Below are 27,645 nucleotides of genomic sequence, written 5' to 3'. Positions count from 1 at the left end.
ATGGTCATGTGCTCCTAATACAAATCTCGAAACTTGAACGAGGAATTTTGTCTGATTCTCGATTTATTACCGATTGCATTTTATTTCGATTAATCCGTGTATCAGGAGAACCGTAGTAGGCGGAGTCTTATAATGCCACCTCTTCGATGGTCATGTGCTCCTAATACTACTCTCATATCTTGAAAGAGAAATTTGTTCTGGTTCTCGATTTATTCCCACTTGCATTCTCTTTCGATAAATCCATGTATAAGGAGAACCGTAGCAGTCGGATCTTTATAGTGCCACCTCTTCGATGGTCATGTGCTCCTAATACAAATCTCGAAACTTGAGCAAGTAACTTTGTCCGGTTCTCGATTTACTACCGCTTGTATTTTAATTCGATTAATCCGTGTATCGGGTGAACCGGAGTAGACGGATCCTTATAGTGCCACCTCTTCAATTGTCATGTGCTCCTAATACAAGTCTCAAAACTTGAGCAAGAAATTTTGTCTGGTTCTCGATATATTCCCGCTTGTATTTTATTTCGATTAATCCGTGTATCGGGAGAACCGTAGTAGGCGGAAGCTTATAATGCCACCTCTTCGATGGTCATGTGCTCCTAATACTAATCTCAAAACTTGAACGAGAAGTTTGTTCTGGTTCTCGATTTATTCCCACTTGCATTCTATTTCGATAAATCCATGTATAAGGAGAACCGTAGCAGGCGGATCTATATAGTGCCACCTCTTCGGTGGTCATGTTTTCCTAATACAGATCTCGTAACTTGAACGAGAGATCTTTTCTGGTTCTTGATTTATTCCCGTTTGTACTTTATTTCGATTAGTCCATGTACCAGGGGAACCGTAGCAGGCGGAGCTTTATAGTGCCACCTCTTCCATGGTCATGTTCTTCTAATAAATATCAGGAAATTTGAGCGAGAAATCTTGTCTGTTTCTCGTATATTCCCGTTTGGATTTTATTTCAATTAATCTGTGTATCAGGAGAACCGTAGAAGGCGTTGTCTTGTAGTGCCACCTCTTCAATGGTCATATGCTCCTAATACAAATCTCGAAACTTGAACGAGAAATTTGTTCTGGTTCTCGATTTATTCCCGCTGGTATTTTACTTCGATTAATCCATGTATCAGGACAACCGTAGTAGGCGGAGTCTTATAGTGCCTCCTCTTCGGTGGTCATGTGCTCCTAATACAAATCTCGAAACTTGCGAGAAATTTTGTCTGTTTCTCGGTTTATTCTCGATTGGATTTGGTTTCAATTAATCTGTGTATCAGGAGAACCGTAGTTGGTGCCGCCTTGTAGTGCCACCTCTTCGATGGTCATGTACTCCTGATACAAAATTCGTATTTTTAGCTTGAAATTTTGTCTGTTTCTCGATTTATTCCCGCTTGGATTTTATTTCGATTCATCTGTGTATCAGGAGAACCGTAGTTGGCTGGGCATTATCGTGCCACCTGTTCGATGGTCATATGCTCCTGGTACAAAATTCTAATTTTTATCTAGAAATTTTGTCTGTTTCTCGATGTATTCCTGCTTGGATTTTTTTTCGGTTAATCTGTGTCAGGATACCCGCTGGAGGCTTGTCCTTTTCGTGCCACCTCTTTGATGGTCATATGCTCCTGATTCTAAATTCGAAATTTTTGCGAGAAGAGCATTCTTGTTCACGATATAATCCCACTTAAATTTTTTTAGAAATGCTACTGTATCAGAAGAACCGTTCTACTTTGTGCCTTGTCGTGCTACCTAGTCGATTCTCATGTTCTCCTGATACTGTGTTCGTTTTCTCAGCCAGAAATTCCTTCTTGTTCACGGGATATTCCTGTTTAATTATATTTCGAGAAGTCTCAGTATCAGAAGAACCTGATACAGAATTTCAATCACCGACGTAAAGTCCTTTCCGAAGAAGAATAAAGAAAATCTTTAAATATATCAAATTTTTAATTACTGTGATAGAGAAGTCACATTTAGCGATTTCCAAGAATTTATTTTCGTATCATTGATGACCGAGTGATTTAGTTAGTTTCAAAGACAAATTCTTTATCAATTTTTCTTCCATTGTTTGTACATCGTTCAATGTTTTGTCTATCGATAGGTAATCAATCGTTCTAGTACGTTTTATGGTTTTTACTGTTCTAATACGTATTATCGTTTGTTGCTTTTCAAGAATGTTCATGATTATCCTTGAGATTCTCTTTCATTTAATTTTGTTTAATTTTATGATTAACTAATTGGTTCTTACGTGTACACCTAAGTGATTGTTGCGTGCTTATTTCTTGAATAAGATTGAATAGAGTTATATGTTGGTTTAAAAATTTAAAAGAAGATATAATTGTTACAATAATAATAATATATTATTATATTTATATTGAATTATTCTTATTCCATCTAAATTATATATTCAATTTGTTATTTCTATTATATTATGTTTTGTATCGAAGAGATTTGAATTTTGTATGGTTCAATTTGAAGGTGTTGAATCGTTGTCTAAATTTCAGTGTAATGGTTTGAGCTGTGATTTGAACATTTTCTATATTTGTCGTACCAAATCGTGGGTGGTGCAAGAAATAGTCTAAGCTTTTTTTGGTCGGTATTTTGAAATCTGAGACTAAGACGCAGTAAATTGTTTCGGGCACAATATCTCACAATTCTTATTGCTAGTCAGTGGTGATATATTTATGCTATTCTTCGTTTTTAATATTAAATAATAATTTTCGAATAACAAAATCCGACTATTTTCCTTGTTTCTTTATCGTGAAATGAATTGTCGAAAATTAATATAAAAATTCGCATCCCTATACTTATGTGGCTATACTTACATTCATTTTTTGTTACATCTTCTGAAAAATAATCTTTTTTTGGTCTTTTGTAATAAATAAGAGTATTCTAATATAATTTCCTTTATTTTCAATGACATAAGAAATATATAAAATGTTCGAATGATTTAATAGACGAACTATTATTTCTGAGTTGCCCAACGAATAAATCGAGAAGTTTGAATTCTTAACATTATAGTTATAATATAATATATTAGAACGCTTAATGTACTATATGTATTTATAAGTACAAATCACAGTCTGTTTTTTCAATTAGTTCAATAGATTATCAATTTATTACTAATTATAATAAATTAATTTCTTCTAACAACAACTGTAATCATAATAAATTATCATTATGTTGTAAAAGACTATTACAACAAATAGGTACTCAACTTTGGAAGAGATCTCTTATGATTAAAAGGACAGATGTTCTCTCCTTCATTATTATTGTTATCGAAATTAAATTATAAATTTATAAGGCAAATACATATTGTTTGACATGTACATATATAAAAGAACATAGTTCGACAAAAAAAAAAAAGAAAAAAGTAAAAAGGAAAAGGAAAACTGTCACATTTTTTATTCACTTATATAACGAGTTATAAATAGCAGACATATATATATATATATATATAAAAAATTATATATATACATAAAAAGAAAAAAATTTAGTGGAATAATTGAATTTTATGATGTTCAATTTCATACTGTATGTACGTTCAAGAAGAAATATCCGATATTTTCATTATTGTGCATATTTTTTCATCAGTTGTGCCCCGTATCATTAAATGAGAAAAGATTTACGATTAACCAGTTAATGTTTCTTACGTGGCGACTAAAAGAAAGGCAAAAATTAGAAAACGAAAAGAGAGATCTGTAGTTGTACAAGGAGGAAAAGGACATGAATTGGGAAAGGAGCGGAGAGAGAAGGAAAGTGGAAAGTGAGAGAAAGATGAAGATCGGATCGATACCTCTTATTTTGACGTACCGTTTTCTTCTCTTCTGCTTTTCTTCAGAGCACGATTTCTTATATTACACAAGGTTTTTGAAATTAACCAGAGCGCACCTCTCTCGCAGACGTATTGCAAGCTATGTACAATGGCAGTTAATAAGAAATGAGGCAAATAGCCAGTTGTACACGTTTCGATGCCGATCGTTTTCAACGTAGATTTTACGAATGTTTCCGGCGATGGTGCCATCCAAGTTGGTTTCCTAAAAATATATATATGTGTGTGTGTAATATATACATGTATATTATACAGTGAAACGCTCGTAGTTAAAATACTAAAATATAGTTTAAAAATACTCGTAAAAAAATCATAGGTTTTAAGTGAAAAGCTCATAATTAAGAATACTAACATATAGTTTAAAAATACTCATAAAATCATGGATTTTAAAACGTAAGAAAGAAACAATTATATAACAATCCATTGTTGTACAGCGAATCCTCTAGTTTCACAACCCTGAATTCGTTCTCTTTTTTTTTTTTTTTTTCAAAAATAATGTTACATTGTGCGACGAGTAGAAAAGTGAGGATACTTTTTTTTTTCCTCGAAAATCGTAAAAATTCGAATGTCTTTTTACACGGACTTGCTGTACGATATTATTCAACTTATCGAGCTTTACGTTTCAAAATGACGCTTCAAAAAGTCAGATGAATTTTTTGTATGATTTTTTTCTTCCTTTTTTAATTATCAAGTTGTAATCATGTAAATTGCCGACAAATTTTCGCTATCGTTTCAGTTATACTTTTTGCTGAAATAAATTTAAAAACTGCCTGCGTAATAATTACGCGTTTAATTGCATTTGATCGTTTGACGATGACAAGCATCCTTCGGAATAAATATGTATAATGCAAATAAAACGTACACGTGGTTCTATTGAACTCACTTGATCTTTGACATCTTCGTCGCGACTAAGCCAGGAATAATGCATTGGACGGTAACACCGTGCGGTTCTGCTTCTGCGGCCAAGTCATGGCTAAGTTTGATGACATAGGCTTTGCTGGCAGCGTACCCAGTTAAATAAGGCGCTGGTATGACTGCTAATATCGAACTGATATTTATCAAAACACCCTTTTTACGCTGGAACATTTGAGGGAGAAGAGCTCTTGCAACCCCCGTCACCGCCATAACATTCAGCTGCAGAATTTTCGTCAAACTCTCCTCCGGGATGCTGTTAAATAAATCTGGATGTTCGTAACTGGCCCCGGCATTGTTGATCACCACAGCGATCTGTTAAAAATGAATTACGATTAAAAGATTGAGCGACAATTTTGAAAAAAAATTCAACATCTCATACTGACGCGATTTTATGGGATTCCACAATTGACAAAGGTAATGCGTTAATTTAAAGTCTTTTGTGTCTCAAATAAAGCGTAGAAGGGAGAGCTTATCATTTAAGACTATAAATAATATTAATATTTAATATAATATTGCAATAATAATATTTAAAATATAAAATAGTTACGAGGATGAGGTTTCGTAAGAGTGTCACTCCCAACTTTTTTAAAATGAGTTACGTTAATTTTCGATCGACTGATTTAGGTAGTTTTTTTTTCTTTTTGAATTAGGTAGCTTCTATTTTATTTCGATCTTTTGAGGTACACGTACATCGTGTATCGTTACGTAAGAAAATACGAGGAACAAGAAAGGAACGTTCGTACGTAAGAATGTAATTAGAAGCAATATGGAAATACATAGTGATAAGAGAAAAGTAAATAACAAAAACTTAGGAAAATGAAAGAAAAATATCCTTCTGTAGTTACTCTCGAGAAGAATATTTTATATTTTAAATATTATTTAAATCTTATTATAATATTATTTAAATATTTTAAAATATTTTATACTTTATATTGCTTATGAAAGTTTTATGAAACTATGCAGAATAAGAAAAGAATATTTCAAATGAAAAGTGTTAGCTTTGATAGCAAAAATAATCTGGCACTGCATTTTGCCATAATATTACACTTATTACGTCGACATCTTTATCAAATAAGTGTATCCTAAATTATCTCTTACTAGCTTTCTAGTTTTGGTCTTCCAAGCGTATAACCGAACGACTTCGCCGATATGAATTAATTTTTTTATTTTTGATAGTTGTAGCCGGTCGTTTAAGCGTGAACATGCCAATCCATTTAAAAAAAAAGTACGGAGCGAGTAATTCACATTCACAAAATTTAACTTGTAACTCTTGAGATATCACTCGCTCGCGGAATGTGTGAAAATTTCAAGTACTTCGCGATGGTTTCGAGAAAGGAACAGTTTACAACGCTTTTTGTATAAACAGATAAATGCATAAATGAATAGAGGAATGGACAAATAGACGAACGAGCGAACGACGTAATAAAAATGAACACAGGAAAACAGAACAATACCTCAAGTTCTTCGGCGGCTTTGGCAATTCTCGAATAAACCGCTTGTCCCTCGGTCAAGTTCGCCTGCACGATACGAACCTCAACATTATATTTCTGTTTGATCTCATCTGCGGTCTCCTCGAGCTTCGTTTGAGATTGCGAAACCAGCACAATGTTCAAGCCCTGTTTCGCCAACTGTTTCGCGAACTCTTTGCCAATGCCACTGGTGGAACCAGTGACCACTGCCCATTTACCTTGCTTTGTCAGATCGATAGCCAAACCGAGATTGGGTGCGATTAATTTCCTCCACACGAGAACACTCAGTTGAAATAAAATTCGTAGACCAATCACTGCCAATATAGTCAATAACGTTTTCTCCAAATACGTCAACGTCATCCTGAAACGAAATTTCAAACGTTCGACTTTCGTTCGTTATTTGAAATTTTAGAGAGACAAATGATTAGAGACAACGATTATCTTCGAACAGTTACACGCATCTATCATTCACTAGTAACCGTATATCGTTTCTTCCTACGAGTTTTCATTCGTTTCTCCTTCCTCACGCAATCGCGTATTTTACGATGATACGAATCATTGGTCGGTTTAAGAAATTCAGAGGCCTTGACTTTAGCCCTCGATCATCCGACGTTAAAAAAAAACAAAAAAAAAGAAAACTATTTTTAACATTCATCGTCTAACATTTTAAAATGTTTTTCAAAACATCTATTTTACATACATTTCATTATACATATACATAATACATTTTTTACATATGCATGCGCACATGCAAATTTGTATGCATACGCGCATGCATCGTTATATTTTATAATATACGATTCTATAATATTATACAAGTATTGCGAAAATTTTTATATTTTATAATTTTTGAAAATATGACAAGTACACACAATCGCTGAAAATAATTTCAAAGTAAATTTACAAGCAAATGTAAAGGATAAATGTTTAGCATTTATGTTTAGTAATTTTAACAAACTAAGTTAATATAACATATCTAGATATTCTTTAAAAAGCACAAAGGAACGAACTCGTTGATAGATCATTTCGTCATAGATTTTTTATAGAATCTTTTTTTAATTACTTTGTTATAATGTACAAATAGCGGAAAAGATAAGGAAAAAGATTGATTTAATAAGGACAGAGAAATAAAATTGAAAAAAGTAAAATTTCTTCTAATCATAGTATTAATCTAAGAAACGAGAAAAGCAACTACAAATGAAGCAAAAGAAGCATATTTATGAATTATGAGAGATGAAAAATAAAGGTATTAGCATTAATACCTTTTATTCACTAACTTATATTGCATAACATACATATACGAGCAGAATTCACTAATCATAATTTCAAAGATCATTTAAAATATTAGAAGTCGTACGATTTAAATATTTAACTATTTATTTAAATATTTTATAGAAATAGAGTATTTTAAAAAGCGATTTAATGGTATTTTTAATACAACAATGATATTTTTAATAAAATTTCTAGTTTTTCTATTTAAAATACGATCTTAAATAAAACATATAAAATTTCTGTTTCCTTGCATTTAATAGCACTTTAAATAGAACATAAATTTCTGAATATAATATTTTGAAATATTTCTTACAGCTAATTATAAAAATAAATTAAAAAAATATTGATTAAAACTCTTTTATATAACTTCAGTCATTTAACTTGCAAATATATCTTACGTATGTATAAAGCTTGAAGGAATATTGACGTAATTCGTCTTGTTTTCCTGAGTAATCTATTTTGAATGTCCAATAAGGATGTTTTAAAAAATCGAGCACATTTGCACTATTTGCAATATATGTTAGTCTGTTATTGTACTGAACGATAATGATGATTCAGGTAGTGTGTTGATCGAAATGAAAGTTCCCAGATCAACGACGCTGGGAAAGCATATCTACGATGGTATGTTATCGAACAATCAGCTGTAAATGACGAATCCACGGAAAATTAGTTCCACGAAAAATCAACGCTAGAATCTGAAAAGCGAATAACGACTGTTGATAACAATTGATAAAATCTCGACAGTTGCAAGTTTTAATGCGAGAGTCAACATTGACTAAAATGAAAAGTGGCAAGAAAGCCATTTTGTATTCAATATTTGTACTACCTAATCATTATTGTACTACCATTTTACATTATTACGTGATTAAAGTATAATTGCGAACGAAACTGCGTCAATGCAACGCCTTAGTTTTTAATGAATTTGTAATGAATATTACTCATAGTTGTACGTTTGTCTCGGCGTTTATCCACGACGTAACGCTTTGCGGTGGCTGGATAAAATTAGTACAGTAAAGCCTCTCGTACCTGAACTAACAATAAATTCGGTTAATGGGATTTTCTGATAACAAAACAACCGCCATTTACAATAGAATATACTAACATATAACCGAAATACCTAGCTTTTTCGACACGAGTATAATATGTCCCCTAATTGTGCTTGAAATGATCTTTCGTTTCAGACATTCTTATTATTTAGAAAAATTATGTTATGATAGTTTCGTCACTCGTAAATGAAATCCTGTATGACTTTTCATGGAATTAAACATAATCTTTTCTACGTTCCACGTTTTAGTAATATCTCGTATTTTATGTTTTGGTAAGTTGTTTTGTAAAACACGTGAAATATTATATAATAGTACATATAAAATAATTTTGCACGTGAAAAGGCATTTATTCTAACTAAGTAAGTATTCTGTGATTCCGGAACCTCGTTTATCTACTTGTTTAAGCTTACTATTCACTTCATATCGTACTTTTTTATTTATTTGAATAACAGGAGATAAGAATAAGCTGATAAAGTTATTAAAATTATGAGCTCACATATCTCAGCATTAACGAGCTAATTTCTATTTCTAAACACTTTATCATTAGAGTGTTTCGACAACAGTGATTTGGACATGGAAAGCTCTATTGTATTGGTTCAAATTAATTATCGATTAATAACTATTAATTAATGACAACTAATTTTTATCTTCTGTTCATAGTGTATAAAAGTTATTCAAGATCATGCTGGATTTAGTTATGAGAACAGTTTCTCGTATTTTCGTAAAGATGTTGGAATTTTCAAATTTCTGTTTCAATTATAATCCATAATAAAATCTTTCGACATGGAGATTTGTCAAATCAGCGAATTCTATTGATAAAACCGTGAACATTGCGACAGTATGTTTTATTTTAAAGACACGATGACGATCATATTGCATATGTGTACCAAATGTATGTTTTACTTTAAAGACACGATGACGATCATATTGCATATGTGTACCGAATGTAATATAACTCAAAAAAGTATGTTTTACAGAAAAACAATTTGTGAACAGAATTACATATTATTTTTATTAGATTATAAAATTCTTAGATTTATGTGACCCGAAAATAATAATTTTAATAACTATGTGTATTTAATAATAATAGATATTATTAAAATACATATAATTTTTAAATATTTCATTCCAACATTCAATACCGTTTTACGATCTTTTCCATGTTTTGCATAAATAAAGTGTTGTAAAAAAAGAGAGATATCCAAAAAGACTGAACGTAATGAAAAAGTGAGGGAAACAGCAGAGTTAGAATCAAAGAAATAAATCAATTCGAAATAATATACTTTCTATCGTATCAGCACGTACCTGTCCACAATGATTATGAGAACAAAAAATTCATAATATTTGTAGAATACAGTACAGTGCCACTCTGCCAATTAAATTATACGGAGATGAATAACGTTTCCATGATCGGTCAAAGACTATTTCTGAAATATACTTATAGTGATAAACTAATCGTATCAATTTCGTCACAAGCATGGGATACATATCGTCTGCTCCTAAGTTAACAGAGATACACTGTATCTTTTGCAGTCATTTTTAGTCATGCATAGATTGTCTCTCGTTTCATTTCTTTTTTTTTTTTTCACTCTTACACATAATTTAATTATTATTAATTAATGCTAAAAACATGCGAAAATATCTTGCCATTAATAAAATTACATTATTATACATGAACAAGTGATTTAAATCATACGTAATTGTAACATGCACTGATCGTTTATAATCTACCTGATATTTGATACTATTAAATCGATCGGCAATGGTGATAACGATGATAATGGAGTTTCTTACTTGATTCGACGTGTTTCTCTTCAATGCGATAGAAACGCTGTCGTGACTGTGAAGCGATTGAGCTCATCAAAAAAAAAAAAAATAAGGAAAAAAGAAATACTTTCCCGCGGTTGGAGAGAGAGAGGAAGACCCTACTGTAGTCACACACGTGTAGAATTCGTCACAGAGGAATGATAACGAAAACTCGAATTAATATCGATTGGTGTTAATGAAAACGAGCAAAAAAAGAATAAAAAGGACGTAGTTGTACGTTAATGGGCTTTGAGAGCGATACGAGGACGAACGAACTCGGGGACACTGAACAGAGCAGACCAAATCGCGGAAGAGTACGGAAGAGAGTAGCCAAGAGAAAGCGGAAAACGGTGGAGAAAGGTGAAGTGAAAGGGGGGGAGGGGGAGTGATGGTGAAAAGAGGGGAAAGGAAGTCAGGGGAAATACGAGGGAGCGAGAAGACTCGATATCGTGGCACGGTCGATGGTGGTAGGAAACGTTGTTGAGTTTGCGCGGGCGCAGACCGTAGATATACGAATGTAAGCGCGACTCACACGTGATCGTCACGCGTTTGATGCATGTATGAACGTGGTTTAAATGCGGAGAAATGTGGTAGACGGATCGACACAGATGGCGAGCAATGTCAGCGTAAGCTGTCCCGAAAGAAAGTCCTATCACTTCCTTACCGAGGGAAGGGGAGAACGGTTGTTTTTTTTCTTTGACACACTTAGCTTTGGCACACTCTTGTGTAGCAGGTACCCCCGATTTAAAAAGTGGAATGCCGACGTCGATAATTTGCTTGTGCGTTTCACCCAGCTTACGTTGATATTACTTCAATAATTCGACCAAGAAATTACAGACTTTAGCGCACGAATGTACATCCAAATGCATAATACGAATAATCCAATTTCGAAATTTGCTTTCCTTTATTTCGTTATCTACAAGTTACACGTATAGTTTCTATATATTTTTTTTCTTTTTTTTTTTTTTTCGTCTTTCGTTTCCACATTTTACGTTTCTTCCTATTTTGATTGTTGTTTCCACTTCGTTGAGATATACATCTATTGAATTTCAAGTAGGTTAACGTATTCGTCGTCAAATGATGAACTTGAAAGTTGGAGGCGTTTCACGAGCTTCGACGAGTTTCGATCGAGGTTGTGCCTTTCATAAGCGATTCATTTACGTCTCAATTAACACACCGATAACATTGTACACTGTTATAGACATCTAACCGAATGGTGTTGCGCTTAATGTATTACATGCATATGGCTTGAATTCCACCTTATAGTGGGTGTGATAAATAAATGTGATCGTCCGCACGCGTGACTGCTCTTCTGTTTATAATATATAAATTCGAAGAAAATGACAAAACGAATATTCGGGATGATGTTTTTCAAGTGCGTAGGTCGGTAACGTTAATTAACTGCTCAGATATATCAGGAACCATGCGTTTCGTTCCTGTTTTAACAACATGTCGACCAATCAACATTGTAACGTTACGATGTGCTTGGTGCAAAGTTTGTAGGTGAAACCGTCTCCAAAGCAAAGCCTTAGTATCGAAAGATCTTGTCCAATCTTGCCATTCTCCGCGAGTGATCTTCTCGCTTTCCATTTCCAATAGCTTCTCGATTATGCTCCGCAACCATATATTCCAATCTTTAGCCACGTCACTGATGTACACGAGCCATCTGGTCCAATCTCTAATTTCTTTAGACTCCACTTCTGGTATGTATTTTTCCATAAATGCAATCTGAGATTTGCTTAGTATTGATCTCAACCAATTGGCGATCTTTCCGCACACTACGTTCATGATAATCTTCAGTTCTTCTGTTAAAAGGTCTGGATTTTCCAGTCTCACTATATTGCTTAATTTCTCGTAAATTGCACGATGTATACCATTTGTTATTGGATCCTCACCCGTATTCTCTGGCATACATTCGATCATTTTATAGATGGTATCGATAATCTTGTCGAACGTAAGAAAAGGAAGATCGGTTTTAAACAATTCTTCTAAATCCTTCAATCCTTCGATAATATCTATGTCTTTGGGTAATTTCATTTCAACTGGAGGTACTTCAATTTCTTTCTCATCTAAGAGTTCTTCAACTTCCTCTTCTTCCTCTTTTCTTTCTACCTCTGGTTCTACTTGTGGTTCTAATTCTAGTTTTGGTTCTGGTTCCGGTTTTACTTCTGGTTCTAGTAGTTTTGGTTCTGGTTCTAGTAGTTTTGGTTTTGGTTCTAGTAGTTTTGGTTCTGGTTCTAATTCTGGTTCTGGTTCTGGTTCTGGTTCTGGTTCTGGTTCTGGTTCTGGTTCTGGTTCTGGTTCTGGTTCTGGTTCTGGTTCTGGTTCTGGTTCTGGTTCTGGTTCTGATTCTGGTTCTGGTTTTACTTCTGCTTCTAGTTCAGGTTCGATTTTAAGTTCTGATTCGGGTTCACCTTCGACTTTGGCTTCTGATTCTGATTCGGCTTTGATTTCTGGTTCAGGTTCGACTTTGGGTTCTGGTTCAGATTCGATTTCTAATTCTAGTTTTGGGTTTAATTCTGGTTCTGGTTCTTGTTTTATTTCTACTGTTACTTCTGGTTCTGGTTCTGGTTCTTGTTTTATTTCTACTGTTGCTTCTGGTTCTGCTTCTGGTTCTTGTTTTATTTCTACTGTTGCTTCTGGTTCTTGTTTTATTTCTACTGTTGCTTCTGGTTCTTGTTTTATTTCTACTGTTGCTTCTGGTTCTGGTTCGAATTTGAGTTCTGATTCTAATTCTGGTTCTGGTTCTGGTTCTAACTTTATTTCTAATTCTTTTTCCACTTCCGTTTCTGTATCTAATTGAGTTTCTACTTCCACTTCAACTTGGACTTTTGGTTCCGTTTGCATTTCCGTCTCCACTTGCTCTTCTGATTCTACTTGAGTTTCTGTCTCCATTTCCACCGGTAATTCTATTTCCACTACTTTATCATCCATTTCAGGTGTTACATCTTCTTCCATCTCTTTCTCAAGCTTCGACACAACTTCTCTTTTTTTTATTTTTTTATCTATTGGTCTTTTATCCTCTTCCCAGTCTAAATCTGGTTCACGATCGTAATCATCTTCATATCTTCTTAGATCTTTATCTTCATCTTCCTCGTCTTCGTCCTCGTCCTCCTCCTCTTCATCTATTTTCATTTCCTCTTCTTTTTTCTTACATTGTTCCATGAGTTTTTCCTCTTGATACTGCGCAACCTCGGTCAACACTCCGGTTATCCAACAAGCTATTACATCGGCCAAATAGCGCAGTTGTTGCGATTTACGGTCTTCGTCTTGCGGAGGGCTGTATTCGAGAATATCTACCAAACGTCGAACTATCACTTCCGTAACATCGTTGAACTCCGACTTGGGATATGAACACTTCCATTTTAAAATACTTCGGACAAAACGCTCGGCCATAAGGTATTGACAAGAGACTGAATCTTTATCGAAAGATCCTGCACCAGGCGTTATACCACCGCCCGGTTTCTTTGATTTGTTTGCCTCTTTATATTGCCACTTATCTGTTCCTCCTTTTCTTTTCTTTCTGCGAGCCTTTTTCTTGCGTGAAATTTTCGCAGCTTGCCTGCAAAAAATATTTCACATTCGTGAGCTCGACGATACTTCAATACGTAGTGCTTCAACACATAAGGATCAAAAAATAACCAGACTGTATCGATATTTCAGGAAAAAATACTCGATAGTTCTACGAAGCACTAATCTATACTCTTGCATATCAATATGCCAAGTATTTAGTTATGAACATTTCAATGTATGTAAGGAATAATTTATTGCCTTGATCTTTGTGTTCGAAAAACATGTTTGCGTTTTTCCTGAACCTATTTTTAGTTTTACATGATTTTTTCTTATTCATAAACATGAAATCAAAGTTCAGGAATGAACTATTTCGAAGAGAATCGAGATTTAAGTTCTTTAATTAATAAGATTTTTATGAAGACGGTTCAGTTACTTTTTGATCGACCTATATACTTTTCAGTGAAAAACGAAGCAAAGCTAAAAATATAAATGAAAGACAGTGAAATTATTCACTTAAGAAACTGTTTAATAAGATATTGATACGTTACTCAGGAGTTAAGCAAGTTTCTTTCTCTATGGTTCGGACTAAATTGTCCAAAAGAGCCGGGGGTAATATCGACGCGCCTTGTTGTAAAGTCATTAACATTCGTTGTCTTGACGGTTGGGCCAATTCTTTGATTCGCGGTGATACAGGTTTCAATTTTCTAAGTACCATCTTTTTGCCACACTCTGGCGGACATTTGCGTCTATATAAAAATATTAGAATTTATCGTTAGGTTTGGAATTCCGTAGAGTAAGATATCGGAATGAGATATGGAATTTCGTAAGATAGAAATCAGTTAAAATGTTATTGTTGATCGATATCCGAACCTTGGAGTGGCCAACATATCGATATAATCTTGCTTTGTTAGACAGTGTCTAGGTATGATGTCCATTTTTGGAAATGTACAGGCCTCTTCAAACATTGAAACCATTATGAATTTTTCGGCCTTTCTCCTTCTTCCTCTTTGTTTTTGGCAGCACTCGTCGCTCGATTTCTCTATATGCTACTGGACAAATTCACCGTGAAATTACAATATATTAATATCAATAAATGCCAATAAATAAATTAAAGAATTGGTTTACAACAAGGAAATAAAATAATCAGCAGGGAAATAAAATACTCTCAATATGCGTTAATTGAACAATTAAAAAGAAAAGCAAAACCAAGTGACATTAAGCTGTAGTTACGAATTATTTAAATTGCGTCAAACAAACTATTGTATAAATACAACATATACATAATTATATATGCATATATGTATATAATTCTTTCTTAATTTAAAAATATTTCTCGTTAAAATGATTAATCTACTCGAGGAAATTTAATGTATAAAATTAACGCGATTCGTTTTTATTACAAAAACAAGCTGTCCAATAATGAAAGTAGAAAACGAATTTATTTCAAAATGTTGAAAGTTGTAATTCGATTTGCCTTAGGTTTTTTTAAGGCTGGTTTATCACAGTGTTCCCATCTTTTCTTTTTTTCTACTATTCGCGGATAACCTTCGAACGTATCATCTTTTTGTCCTTTCTTTATTTCACGCTCGACAGAAGTGGCTCGTTTAACGTCCTCGGGAGAATCATCGTCTTTTTCCATGTTTCTTTCTATGAATAACAATCTATTTACAATAAATTTATTTAGAATAAATGCGATGCAATATAATATAATAAAGATATGATTATAATAGAACATGCGCATATTATAATAGAACATTCGCATGGATACTCTTCAATATTTTGTTATCATCCTGGTCGTAATTTTATTATGAACGATATGTATATATATTTTCGATTAATTGTCTTTTCTTTTTTCGTAAGAAGACGTTGATCATACCTGACGTGCAATTACAATCTGTAAATTTGTTCGAAGATGCAAACTGTTAAGATATTTTTTTCTACTCTCTTGTTCTTTATATGTCGGGATGTTCCTTCAAACTCATTTATGAAAAATGAGTATGAACTACTTGAAATTTTTGTACATTTTTGTACATTTGTACGGCTTAAGGTCGTTGTAACATGATAGGTTAAAAAACATAAGTTAGAAGAATCTGTTTTGTTTTGAAAGTATAGACTACATACATTCCATACATCTTGTGTTCATATATCGATGCATACATACAATATATATGTAATCAATTAATAACGTAAAAATTAATTCAATTATTTAATGCATGTGCCTGTAATATATACGTATGTTGATTATTTAGTGGTTGATTTGATTTTAATCATCCATTGATATCCATGCGTATATATATATATACATACAAGGTGTCCCGAACTTACGCGACCAAATTGCGAGATAATCTACACACAAAAAGAAGAAAAGGATGTCATATAAAGTTCGACGTCAAATTTTATTATGAATAAATATTGAATACATGAAATATGTAAGTAACGAAGCATTTTCCATTAGACTGTCGTATATGCCTTTATTCATGTGCTAACAATTTCGTATCATTAATTATAGTAATACAATAAAAAAATTAATTCTCAATCCCATCGAATTTGATGAAACTGGTGAATAATAGAGTTAATATAATATAACACTATTAAGTTTTTAAGAATTTTGCTGAGTTTCAATAAAATTATGTTTCTAATTCTTTACAACTAGTTCTCCATATGAAGTTACATACGTTGAATAAATCATCTTTTGTTTTAAAGTAAAAATCAAATGTTAAAGAAAAATGCGTAGCTATCTATTTCATACAATATTTATTTGTAACTCTGTTATAACCATGCATTTCCTGATAAATTTTATATAACATTTTTTTCTTTTTACGTACAGATCAAGCTTTCACAATTTAACCGTTTAAGTTCAGGACATCCTGTATCTTACGCGTTTCGCTGTTTTTTATTACAACAGAATTTAATCAGTTTCATTTTGTAATGAAATTTGTGCGTTAGAAGGTTAAAAAAATAAGAGAGAAAAAGAGAATTTGCAAGTGTTTGCATGATAAAGCAATAGATCATATGCTCACGTAGACGAGAGAATATTTGATTGCAGTGGCTAAGGTAAGGTAATCGAGGAACGACGCCACAGACAAGATATATGAATAGATCAAGCACCTTACGGGGTTTCGTGGTCCGTGACCTGAAATACCGACATACTAAAAAAGAAATCACTGGTTTTTTAGCGCACTCTACGTTTAAACAACGGTAAATTAGGGAATTACATCAAGTAAAACGATCGAGGTTGGTCAAGTAGGGAATGCGCCAAAAATATGATTTTTGAAACCGATTACAGTGTTGTCAACTTTCAATACTGAAATGTGAAGCTAGTAACTAACCGAAATCATTTTACTAAATGTACATATGTCAGAAACAGCTTTATCCATGTTTTACGGATTTATTACGATTTTTAAATATGTAGTAAATTAAAATTTTTAAATTATTAATACATGGTTTTAGATATAAATGATTTATATTTTATTAAATATTCGTAAAAACAATTTTGAATTATTATCAATATTAAATTATCAAATTTATATTAAATTTTTAACAATTTTATTATAACTATCCAATGCAGTGCAAATTGGACAGTGGATATGACAAATAATATCAATTCTACAATTCATTAGTTAAAAATTTCTCTTATTAATTAAAATATTATTCGACATTTTTCTATAAACTACTTTGCCTATCAATATTATAAATACTTTTAAAATTTATTAATACTTTTAAATGGATATTGTAATCGAATAGTCGAATATATGGTCAATTTTTCATCGCAGTTTTCATCTGTTCTAAATCGTTATATTCCTTCACTGATGAAGTACCACCACGTTCAATTCAATAAATGATTCTCAAGCAAGATGTGGCAATACTGTTCATATTTTTTAATTTTAATTTTCATCACTAGTAGTGCTGCAGTGCAAAACTTGCCTGAATCGGTACAACAGGATGTGACACGAAAATGGTAAGATGGTCCTTAGACCCCCCAATCATGGGCCGAAAAAATATGTAAGGTCTCTTCATATACCTTGTCTGTGACGGCGCGATGACTGACAGACAGAAGAATAACAGTATTGCTCGTAGAAAGTTCAACGGATGGCTCGAAGATGGCGGTAGTTACGATATCAGTGCTCGACACCGATAGCTGCTCCGTTTACTAATCGATCATTCCGGGTGTCGGGAGTCAGTGCAAAGTAGATGCAAGTTGGTGTGCCTATTTGGGAGGACGCGTACTGCACAAGGCTACTTGTGAGTAAAAGAAGTGTTTCTAAGATATGCAAGTGTGTGCAAAATAACTGTTGCTCCTATATAAATCGCTTATGATACAGGTGTTCTGGCTCAGAATGTCAGTTGGGATTGTGTCGTGAAAAATGTTGAGGACCAACAGCAACCCATCGGAACTAAACACCATTTGAAACGTCCAACGATATCCTCTCGCTTCGTTGCTGCACCGCTCTGAGTGGTTACGATTATGATGAGATAACAAACGCAGAATGAAATACAGTGGCAGTAACCTTCTTGGTTATGCAGTTTACGCGTTTATTCTATTTTTTAACGGTGAGTCAAACATGACACTTTCTTCTCCTTTTATTATTTATATCCGATTTTTCTATTGTTTGTTTCAATCTGAATGCTTTTCTTTCCTCACTTCTGTACACACAGTTCTTTCGATTTGTTTCGATCAAATTTCTTCTACTTTTTTTTTGTTTTCGTTACATTGATTTTAGTCTTTTTATTTTACATGCTTCATTCTAATTAATAATAATAATAATAATAACAATAAGAAGAAGAAGAAGAAATCTTTCCCTTAAAGTTACGACTTAATGAAATAATGAAATATTATATATCATTTTTTAAAAATTTTCCATTGCATCGGTGTAGATTTTTTATCATTTTAACATTTCCACAGATTTTTTTATTTTTCTCAATGTTTGTGTGTTAAGCGTTTAGTTTTTAATACTCGCTACTTGATAGATTCTCCGATTGACGTAACGTGCGTGTGATGCATGTATGTATTGCTGCTCACCTGCTTACTTGATCACGATATGTGCGTACCATTTTCTTTTCTTTTTTTTTTTATTAATAAAATATAAATTTCTCGTATAAACTGTGATTTCAAATATATTTATGATCTGCAAAACAGTATCAAACAAATAAGACACAAATTGGCAAAAACGTGATTAAATAATTGTTTAATCTACAGATTAATTTAATTAATTTAATTTCTTGTAATTTCATCATACGGTAATTAAATAAATGAACAAATGTTTTTATGAATATTTTTATAAATATTTTGCAGTTATTCATGCAGAAAGCGGTGTCTCCTGCAAAGATCAACAAGGACGATCCTATGAAAATACTTTTATATACATTCCTGGTCCAGAACCTTGTACATTGTGTGTATGTGATAATGGCAATCCAAAGTGGTGTAAAGCACTTGTTTGCAAGTATGCAGAGGTATTTCAAATGCTAAAATAATCATATTGCTTTGTGCTTGATATCATTTTCTTTCCACATGACTGAAAAATTAATTCTATGCACAGGAATATTGTAAATCTTCCCGGCATATCTGTTGCCAGTATATCTGTTTGGATGATACATTGTTGTCTATACCAAATGACAAATCTGATGGGATTGGTAGCAACACGACTGATGCTGTTACAAATTACGACATAGGGCTACGATCTGTTGCTAGTTTTGTAACAGCTGTGTTGTCATTGAGTTTATTATTTTTTTTAATACATCGTTTGCGCCAAAGAAAGATACGAGGTATTTTTCCTTTACAATGTGTGTCAAGTGTTCTTATTTTAGAATAACAGATAAAAAATTTTTATTATTTTGTGAAAGTTTGCGTGGCAGGAAGACAGAACAGACAGTTAGCAGAGGACCAAAGAAATTTAGGTAGTATGGGATATTTAGAACGAGATGGACTATCGCATGGTGTTCCTATGGATGATATTCCATGTGGAGCTAGTTATCCATTATGGAAGCCACCTAGCAATTACTTTCCACGTGGTGAAGCTCCACCACCTTATGAAGAAGCAGTCGCAGCAGCGAGAGCAGAACAAGCTCTTTTATCAATGAACCCACAAACACTTCCACAATTAAATTTTCCAAACACCTATTTGCCAAACACTAATAGTCGTACAAGTATATCCTTAGTAGGAAGCACACAAAGTGGTATAAATCGCAATTCATCAACATTAATTTGCGACAGTGGTATAACGGATCAAAGTGGCTTAATCTCAACACCAAATAGACCAATATCGAATCCAAACATATATGCTAGTTATCGGCAGTCGAATCAAAATGAAGCGCTATCTCCGAGTGTTAGTGTAGGAACTTCTACGACGAGTTTCACAATGGGAACAAGTACTTACGAGAATTTACCTACTCCCATTGGAATTCCGAACTTTGTTAATCAACGTCCTGATGTAACTGCACAACCTTTGCCCAACTTTACCCAACAACAATCTACTATTCCGAAAAGTTATCAAACGCATACTACTCTTCCTCGTCAAACTGCAGCGTTTACAATATCCGCAACCTTGCCAAATTCTAGTGTGACTACTCATCGTACAATTCCTAGGACTTTAACAACTCGTGCTGGTGCAAAGTTACAAGATATTATAAATGATTGCACTCAAAAAGAATTTTTACGATCTACGATAACGACCGATATTACTACGCCGACTTTACTGCATCCTACGCAACAAGATGCTACAACCAAATTAGAAAGTTCAAGGGAAAATACAAATTCAGATACACTTCGTGAAGATATACAAATACAACCCTCTTCTGCATCATCTTCTGGATTGCAACAAATTGAAAGACAACCATTGGATCATAAAATAGAATTAAAATCTCATGATTTTAAGGTACAGTAGTGCAAAATTTTATATTGATATCTATTTTTATAATGTTGTCAATGTTCATTTTTCAAATATACTTATGTTTTTCATACGTTTTAGCCACCGTTAAATATAGCTAATGGGATTAATGAAGAAGGAAGTTTCGAATCAGTGGCATGCACTTGTAGTATGCAAGCCCTTTCTACTCTTCATGATGATACAGATGATTATAGAAGTGAATGTGAAAATTGTAAAAGCGCAACAGGTTCTCGTTATTACTTAGATAACGAAGATGAATTAATTACATCTCCGCACGAAACTATGACGTTACATAGAAGACCAGATGAAACAGCTTCAAATGCTACTCCTCAGTATTATAGAACTTCACTCACACTGCCTATAAGTACCCGTCAACGAACAAGGTAATTAATATTAAATCATTTTAAAATAATTAAGACTTATTAATGGTTGTAATAACATATCGTGTGAAGAAAAAAGTGATATCAGCTTGACAATTTATTATAGTACAATATTTATATAAAACTTATATCTTTCTTTCATTCTCTTTTGCCTTCTATTATATTTATTGTTTCCATGTCTTTGTAATAATTTTATTATTTACCTAATTCGAGCTAAATTTTTTCTAAATTAGTAAACAATGTAAGTTTATATTAATACTATTAGGCACCTTAAATTTTATCAATACTCTTTTGTATTTAGGAGCACTGGCGTTCGAGAAAATTGGTTCAATCCCATGCCTCAAAGTTCTACGGAATCTTCGGATGAAAATTGATTGCAGTTATGTGTTTCCTATGCAGCGTATAACTATTAAAATGATTTATAATACACTACCATCGATCAAAATTCAATACTACAATAGATAAAAAAATGTTCATATTTTATTGCGTTGCAGACAACAGTATTATATTGTCGTTAAAGAGTATTATATCATCGAATTTCAGTGTTACAGTGAAAGTTTTTCTATCTTGTTCACTGTATATATTCCGACTATGTATGACCTATAAAAATGAGTGAGTCACACTTTTGCTCTCACAGTTTTTCTTTACATGTTATTAAACTTTGAGAGCAAAGTTTAGATATATTTAATACATAGGAACTTACAATTTCGATATGTTTAGGTACATAATTATTTATATCTTTAGAATCTTTTTTTAATTATGTTCGATGCATATCATTTGTTAAAGATTCATCGAAAAAATTCAAAATTAAATTTTTGTGGCTTTATCTCTTGCGGAGTTGAAGAACAAATTTTTTTTAACAAGAACAGTAGCATTGTCTTGAAACTGAATAACGCAATAAAATATAAAGAACAGATTATTTCACATTATACTCATTGTTACATGTACACTTTTATGATTTAATTAACAATTATTAATTTCAATATCTATTTACAATAATTTCAATAATTTCAATACTTATTCAATAATGTAAAAGAAAAGTGAATGTAGAATAGAATATGAAGGTTGCAGGTAAGTTAATGGCAATTTGATAACTTATTCGAATATTGTTACACCGTTATATTCTATTATCTTATTATTATAACATGTTTTTATGAAAATTTTAGTACAGGAGTCTTTATTTAATTATGTTATCTAAACATGATATTCTAGTTAAATTTCCATATTCTGGTATTCTGGCAAAAATAGTCAAAAATAAATCCATTATGTATAATGTGCAGTGCACAAATATATATGTTTTGAAGTCTTTTAAGAATACATATCAATATTGAGTACAACCACCAAGTTATATCAAAATTATATAAATATATTCATTTTAGTTAATTTTTTAATACATTAATTAATTTTTAACTTTCATTTAGTATGACACATAATTGTACAGTAAATTAAATGATGAAAGTAGTTTGGCAATTTGTACATATGCTTGAAACAGATCTATTGGTCCAAATAGTATGAATCAACTTTAACGGCAGTACACGTATCATATTTCTTCCAATTATGTAAATGTTGACTCTTTTCTCTTTTCTATATTTCAGTGTTATGTGTGTGAGCGTATTGTTATTGTATTACGCACACAAAATGTAACATTTGTCTTAAAACATAAATTGAGACTCAGGAAAATCTTTTACTTCCATTTTTTGTCGTAATTTTTAATGGGAAGTATGATCGTAGTTATCAAAATTATACATTCAATATTCACATAAGATGATGAAAATTTCTAATGACTGATCTTAACATCTTGATACAAAGACAAACATTTTTAAGTCTATACAATTATACTTTATATGAAGTGAGAACAAAAATTTTACTTATTAGGAATTATTTGTGATAACATACTTAATATGCTCTGCAAATAAGTGAAATATTCACTGTTTCTGATCAGCGATTAATAATTTTTAACGTACGAAACAAAATATAAAATGACAATGGTCTTCTAAAGCATGCAGTTTCTGATAATTGTAATATTTTAGTTTATGGACAATTTATGAATAGAATTTAAGAATCAGACTGATCATATTTAATGATAGCAAAATATTTCCAATTTGAATCAAATCAGAGCTGTATGTTTATTAAAATCCCTATCACAATGCAATTTTTTTTATATTATTACGTTAAATGTTTAATAAAATTCTATAAAATATGTAATAATGTAAGTTTTAGAAGATTAATTATTGATACTATGTTAACAAAAATAATAAGTATTTTACTATCATTATGACTAATCTCATCACCATTTTAATCTCTTATGTTATTTTTTATTTTTGTTATATCTATAAAATATTTTAGTCTATTGGATAATTAATTAATTGTATGAAAAATATATTTATATCAGTTGTAATTATTTTCATAAAAATTTGTTATTTCATACAGAAATATATATTTATTTACGTAATTATTGTTTATGTATTCCAAAAAATATAGAAATGTAAAAATCAATTGAAAAAAATAATTAATAATTATTGTTGTCGATTTTCTTTGATAATTAAATTGCATATATTTATCATCCTATATTAATTGAATATATACAAAGAGTATATTTTGTTGTCTGGCTGTAATTAAAGATATGAAAAAAAAAATATAACTAATTGAGGAAATATTGGATAAGTTCAGATGGATGAATGTAACAGTGACAAAAAATTGCTTTAAAGATTATCTCTAAAATTACTTGTAAGATATCAATATTATTTTATGTAACACAATATAATATTCATAAAAAAACTCTATGGAAAACTATATAATTTTCATAATATGTATAGGAAATAACATTAATGTCTCATAAGACTATGACATTGAAATAACTTAAAAATAAAGGTATGTGTTTTTTAATCAATTTCAATAAAAAGTGTGTTACTATGCCATTATATTTACATCATTCATAATAACAAACTAAATGTACAATCTTTTATGATATAGCACATAAATTTTTGATATAATGTATAAAATATAATTAAATATTTTAATTCTTTCAAAATTCTTAATTAATAAATTGGTAAACTGATTAATTGACAATCATTTATAGTTAATAGGCAAAGTAAAACACTTCACCAGCTGAATAATACTACATAGATAGTATTAATAAAAATTTTAAATTAACAGAAGGTAAAATTTGTGTTTAGGATTAATCAAACAAAATTCAATACCTAAAAGGTATTACATTAATTATAATTATATGTGTATATAAGAATTAACATTTAAAAATATCAAATTAATTATTGAAGTAATTTTTTGTTATAATTATATTCATCTAGTAGAATAATGCAATCCTCGTGTTGGTTATTACTTTATATATGTGTTTAACTTGAGTAAACACATTCAAACTTATATCCCTTAAAAAAATCTGCGATTTCTTCATTATGAATTTCGTAAATGGGTGAATTCCATATATGTATAAAATAGACATCGATAAAATAAAAATTATTTTTTTAGTACTTTTTAGTTTATGACACTTCTAATGCTCATTTTCAACTTTCAACTTACATATGTAATTCTATTAGTATGAAAGAAAAATAGATCTGTTTGAAGTGTTCGTTATTTTGATTTTTGTAAATAATACATATTAGCGTGCACGGATACTTAAGTAAATTTCAAAATATGAAAGAGATTGTGGAATATATAAAAACGAGCAAAAAATATTGGTAACCAAAAAAAAAAAAAAGGTTTTTTTATAATATAATCTTCTATTGCGTCTATCACAATACCAAGAATTTTAATCTATGTTATCGTAAATTCATAATATAATGATTCTATGTTAAACTGCATTTCATAATACATATGTATGTATGTACATAGGTATATCTAATTTATCTAAAATGTTTTTGATTTAATGAAACTTAACTATGCATATTTTTGACATTATAATTGTCATTGGCAATTATTGAATTTATTTATGAACTTATTTATTGAATTTATTTATTTATTTATAGTATTTAATTATGAACATTTTCGCATTCTTTATCAATTGTAACGCTAAAATACTATATACTAAACTCGTTTTTTAAATTCATAACTTTAAATAGCTCTTTTAATATTTCTGCATTTGATTATTTGAAACGCATACTATTTGATATAAGACTAATTGAAATTTTAACAATTCTTTCAAATTTTGTATCTATTTGTTTTAATTGAAATACATATGTCGAAATATGTATACATAAGTCGATGGAATCTGTACAGATATCTATATGGAAAAAAATTTTAAATATATATATTTCATTTGTGAAATTAATAATGCGTTTCTAGTTATTAAATTAATTATTTAATAGTTGAATCTGTTATAATCATTTTTTAAAAATATGGAATTATTAGACTTTGAGTTTTGATAGTTATTGAAATATCGCAATAAACAACAGTGATAAACATGGAACTATTACATTATATTCAGTTACAAATTATCTTTGATAATTTCTAATTACAATTATAACCATTAAGATACAGAAAAAAAAAAGGAAAAAATAGGGTATAAGACGGCTGCGTGAAATGTAATGTTTCATAACAATCATTTGATATAATTTGAATAAAAATGTATCAAATATTTTTTTTTTTTTGTCTTCTTTTTAAAGAAAATAAATTAATTTCGCTATGTAAAGTTCGTATATGCAACTGATTTTTTAATTGAATCTGTGTCTAAATGAAAATATTAGGCATACACATAATTGGGAGATTGTAGTAATAGGAGACAGTTCTGAAATCAACTTCATGAATAAAATTACATTCAAAAGGAATCGAAGCATACATAAAACAAAAATCATATGCAAGTATACGTATGCTTTCAACTATAAGCAAAATGTCTGTGAAAATCGAAATCTCTTCTTATGATAATCGACGTATTTCGTGTGTTCATTAAACTCGACTATATTACATTTTTGAAAAAAATGTGTTCATTATATAATAAATCTCTTTCTATATACATACAATTGCTCGGCGAAAAAAGTACAAGCGGGTACTTGAAATAAATTTGAGAAACGTTCAAAACTCTTGTAGTTCAAACGGTACAAAAATTTGAATTACTTAATTGTTCTAGTGATCTATAAAATATTGTAATATATTTATCTGAGTAGGTTTAGAATAAAGTCTTTATTACGCTTACTTATGTAAGTGAGGTATTATAAATTGATATAAGTTGTATTAGAACATTTGTGTCAATAGACTATCGTTTGATTGTAATAAATCAGTACTTTACATAATCTATTCGTTATTAACTATTGTTGCACTGAATTTAACTAATCTTGTATTCATTTATTTGTTTTGCTCGAAGAGTATTTTAATTTACTTTACAATTAATTTTACAACCGTCGATAGAAGATTTACAATGAAAAATGTCAATAAAAATTTTTAATGTAAAAATATCAAAACATGTTAACATAATTTAATACGAAATTTTTGTAATTGAAATAACGTTTTTAATATTTTTTTGTTTTCTCCTTCCCTTTTTTAAATTTCTCATAATTATGTAAATATTCATATGAAGGTTGACGAATTTAAATATAGTCAAAGACGTGGTAAAGAAAAGACATAGTTAAAAATATGCACGCATATCTCTAGTCGAAAATAATATATGAACACTGTACATACCTAAAATGATGTTTGTATACACAAGGTGTTTGTACAGGTCAGAATCGAAAAGAATAACATTTTTCTCATTTACGCTCACATTCTTAAAAAAATCAAGTTTAAATATTTAAATATATTTGAATTTGGCTAATTTCAGACTGGACGACAGACCTGAAGTTATTCTACACTGGAAAATGAACAAAAGATGAGGAATAAAATTATTTCATAAGACATGTCTCATAAATTTGGAAATTTATCAAGTATACACGTACCAGTATTTTATTAAATATGCTTAAAATATGTTTCTTTTGAAAACGAAGCTTTAAATGGGAAAATTCTATTCTACATTCTCTTCACTTATTTTCGCATATAGAATAACCAATCGAGTATTCACACTTGTCCGGTCCGGAATTAGTCAAATTCAAATATAAAACTGATAAATTTTCAAACAGGATTTCCTAAAAAATGAAGTCTTTAATGAAAAAATGTTTTTTGTGTATGTAGCTTATTTTTGTAGAAACAGAATGCTCTCTGTCCAGTTTTACGCAATATATATGTAATGTATTCATAATTAGATAATGATTTTTAATGAATATCATATCAAGAATATTACATATTTTTTCAAAGATTATTTATTACTAGAGTATACTTTTAATTAACATTCTTTTTCTTTGCACAGTTCCTGAATAAAAATGAATAGTTAAATAAATGATCAAGTGTTGTACATGTACATCCGCGCGTGCATGCGCAAATATACATACCTAACCTATAATATATATTTTTGAATGCATTTGAAATCTACGAGCGATATGTATGTACGTATGCATTAACGATCGATAAAATAATTAATTATTACATACATCTGAAATATTTTTTACTATGGAAAGCAAAAGATTCCTATTATATACGAAAAAAAAGGAAAATATTTTTG

The 27,645-nt window shown here is 30.9% G+C and overlaps 3 protein-coding genes across 6 annotated transcripts; 1 reads left to right on the top strand and 2 right to left on the bottom strand.

Annotated features, from left to right (window-relative positions):
• Nucleotides 1–2,877: 2,877 nt before the first annotated feature.
• Nucleotides 2,878–10,733, bottom strand: LOC122538085 (very-long-chain 3-oxoacyl-CoA reductase-like). Of its 3 annotated transcripts, none has more exons than XM_043671845.1 (4): nucleotides 10,316–10,733; nucleotides 6,189–6,564; nucleotides 4,703–5,046; nucleotides 2,878–4,024 (listed from the first exon to the last, which is right to left on the bottom strand). In XM_043671845.1, the coding sequence occupies exons 2-4, from the start codon at nucleotides 6,561–6,563 to the stop codon at nucleotides 3,787–3,789; spliced, it is 957 nt and encodes a 318-aa protein (XP_043527780.1). In that variant the 5' UTR covers nucleotide 6,564; nucleotides 10,316–10,733; the 3' UTR covers nucleotides 2,878–3,786. The 3 variants fall into 3 exon arrangements, with proteins under 3 accessions (XP_043527780.1, XP_043527781.1, XP_043527782.1); XM_043671846.1 differs by lacking the exon at nucleotides 10,316–10,733 and adding an exon at nucleotides 10,253–10,270; XM_043671847.1 differs by lacking the exon at nucleotides 10,316–10,733 and having other exon boundaries at nucleotides 2,878–3,647; nucleotides 3,801–4,024; nucleotides 6,189–6,696.
• A 506-nt stretch (nucleotides 10,734–11,239) lies between these two features.
• LOC122538087 lies at nucleotides 11,240–15,858 on the bottom strand. Its single transcript, XM_043671852.1, has 6 exons — nucleotides 15,717–15,858; nucleotides 15,315–15,487; nucleotides 14,711–14,886; nucleotides 14,389–14,586; nucleotides 12,742–13,889; nucleotides 11,240–12,618 (listed from the first exon to the last, which is right to left on the bottom strand). The coding sequence occupies exons 2-6, from the start codon at nucleotides 15,477–15,479 to the stop codon at nucleotides 11,699–11,701; spliced, it is 2,607 nt and encodes an 868-aa protein (XP_043527787.1). The 5' UTR covers nucleotides 15,480–15,487; nucleotides 15,717–15,858; the 3' UTR covers nucleotides 11,240–11,698.
• Nucleotides 15,859–17,922: 2,064 nt separating this feature from the next.
• Nucleotides 17,923–21,554, top strand: LOC122538083. Of its 2 annotated transcripts, XM_043671842.1 has the most exons (7): nucleotides 17,923–18,082; nucleotides 18,163–18,391; nucleotides 19,134–19,291; nucleotides 19,378–19,603; nucleotides 19,682–20,712; nucleotides 20,806–21,107; nucleotides 21,406–21,554. In XM_043671842.1, the coding sequence occupies exons 2-7, from the start codon at nucleotides 18,328–18,330 to the stop codon at nucleotides 21,476–21,478; spliced, it is 1,854 nt and encodes a 617-aa protein (XP_043527777.1). In that variant the 5' UTR covers nucleotides 17,923–18,082; nucleotides 18,163–18,327; the 3' UTR covers nucleotides 21,479–21,554. The 2 variants fall into 2 exon arrangements, with proteins under 2 accessions (XP_043527777.1, XP_043527778.1); XM_043671843.1 differs by lacking the exons at nucleotides 17,923–18,082; nucleotides 18,163–18,391 and adding an exon at nucleotides 18,750–18,881.
• Nucleotides 21,555–27,645: the final 6,091 nt, after the last annotated feature.

The sequence above is a fragment of the Frieseomelitta varia genome, unplaced genomic scaffold, assembly GCF_011392965.1.
Source record: "Frieseomelitta varia isolate USP_RPSP 00005682 unplaced genomic scaffold, Fvar_1.2 scaffold_958, whole genome shotgun sequence".
Taxonomy (NCBI): Eukaryota; Metazoa; Arthropoda; class Insecta; order Hymenoptera; family Apidae; genus Frieseomelitta; species Frieseomelitta varia.
The sequence above is the reverse complement of the archived record's forward strand: the minus strand, read 5'-3'. Positions and strand labels throughout refer to the sequence as shown.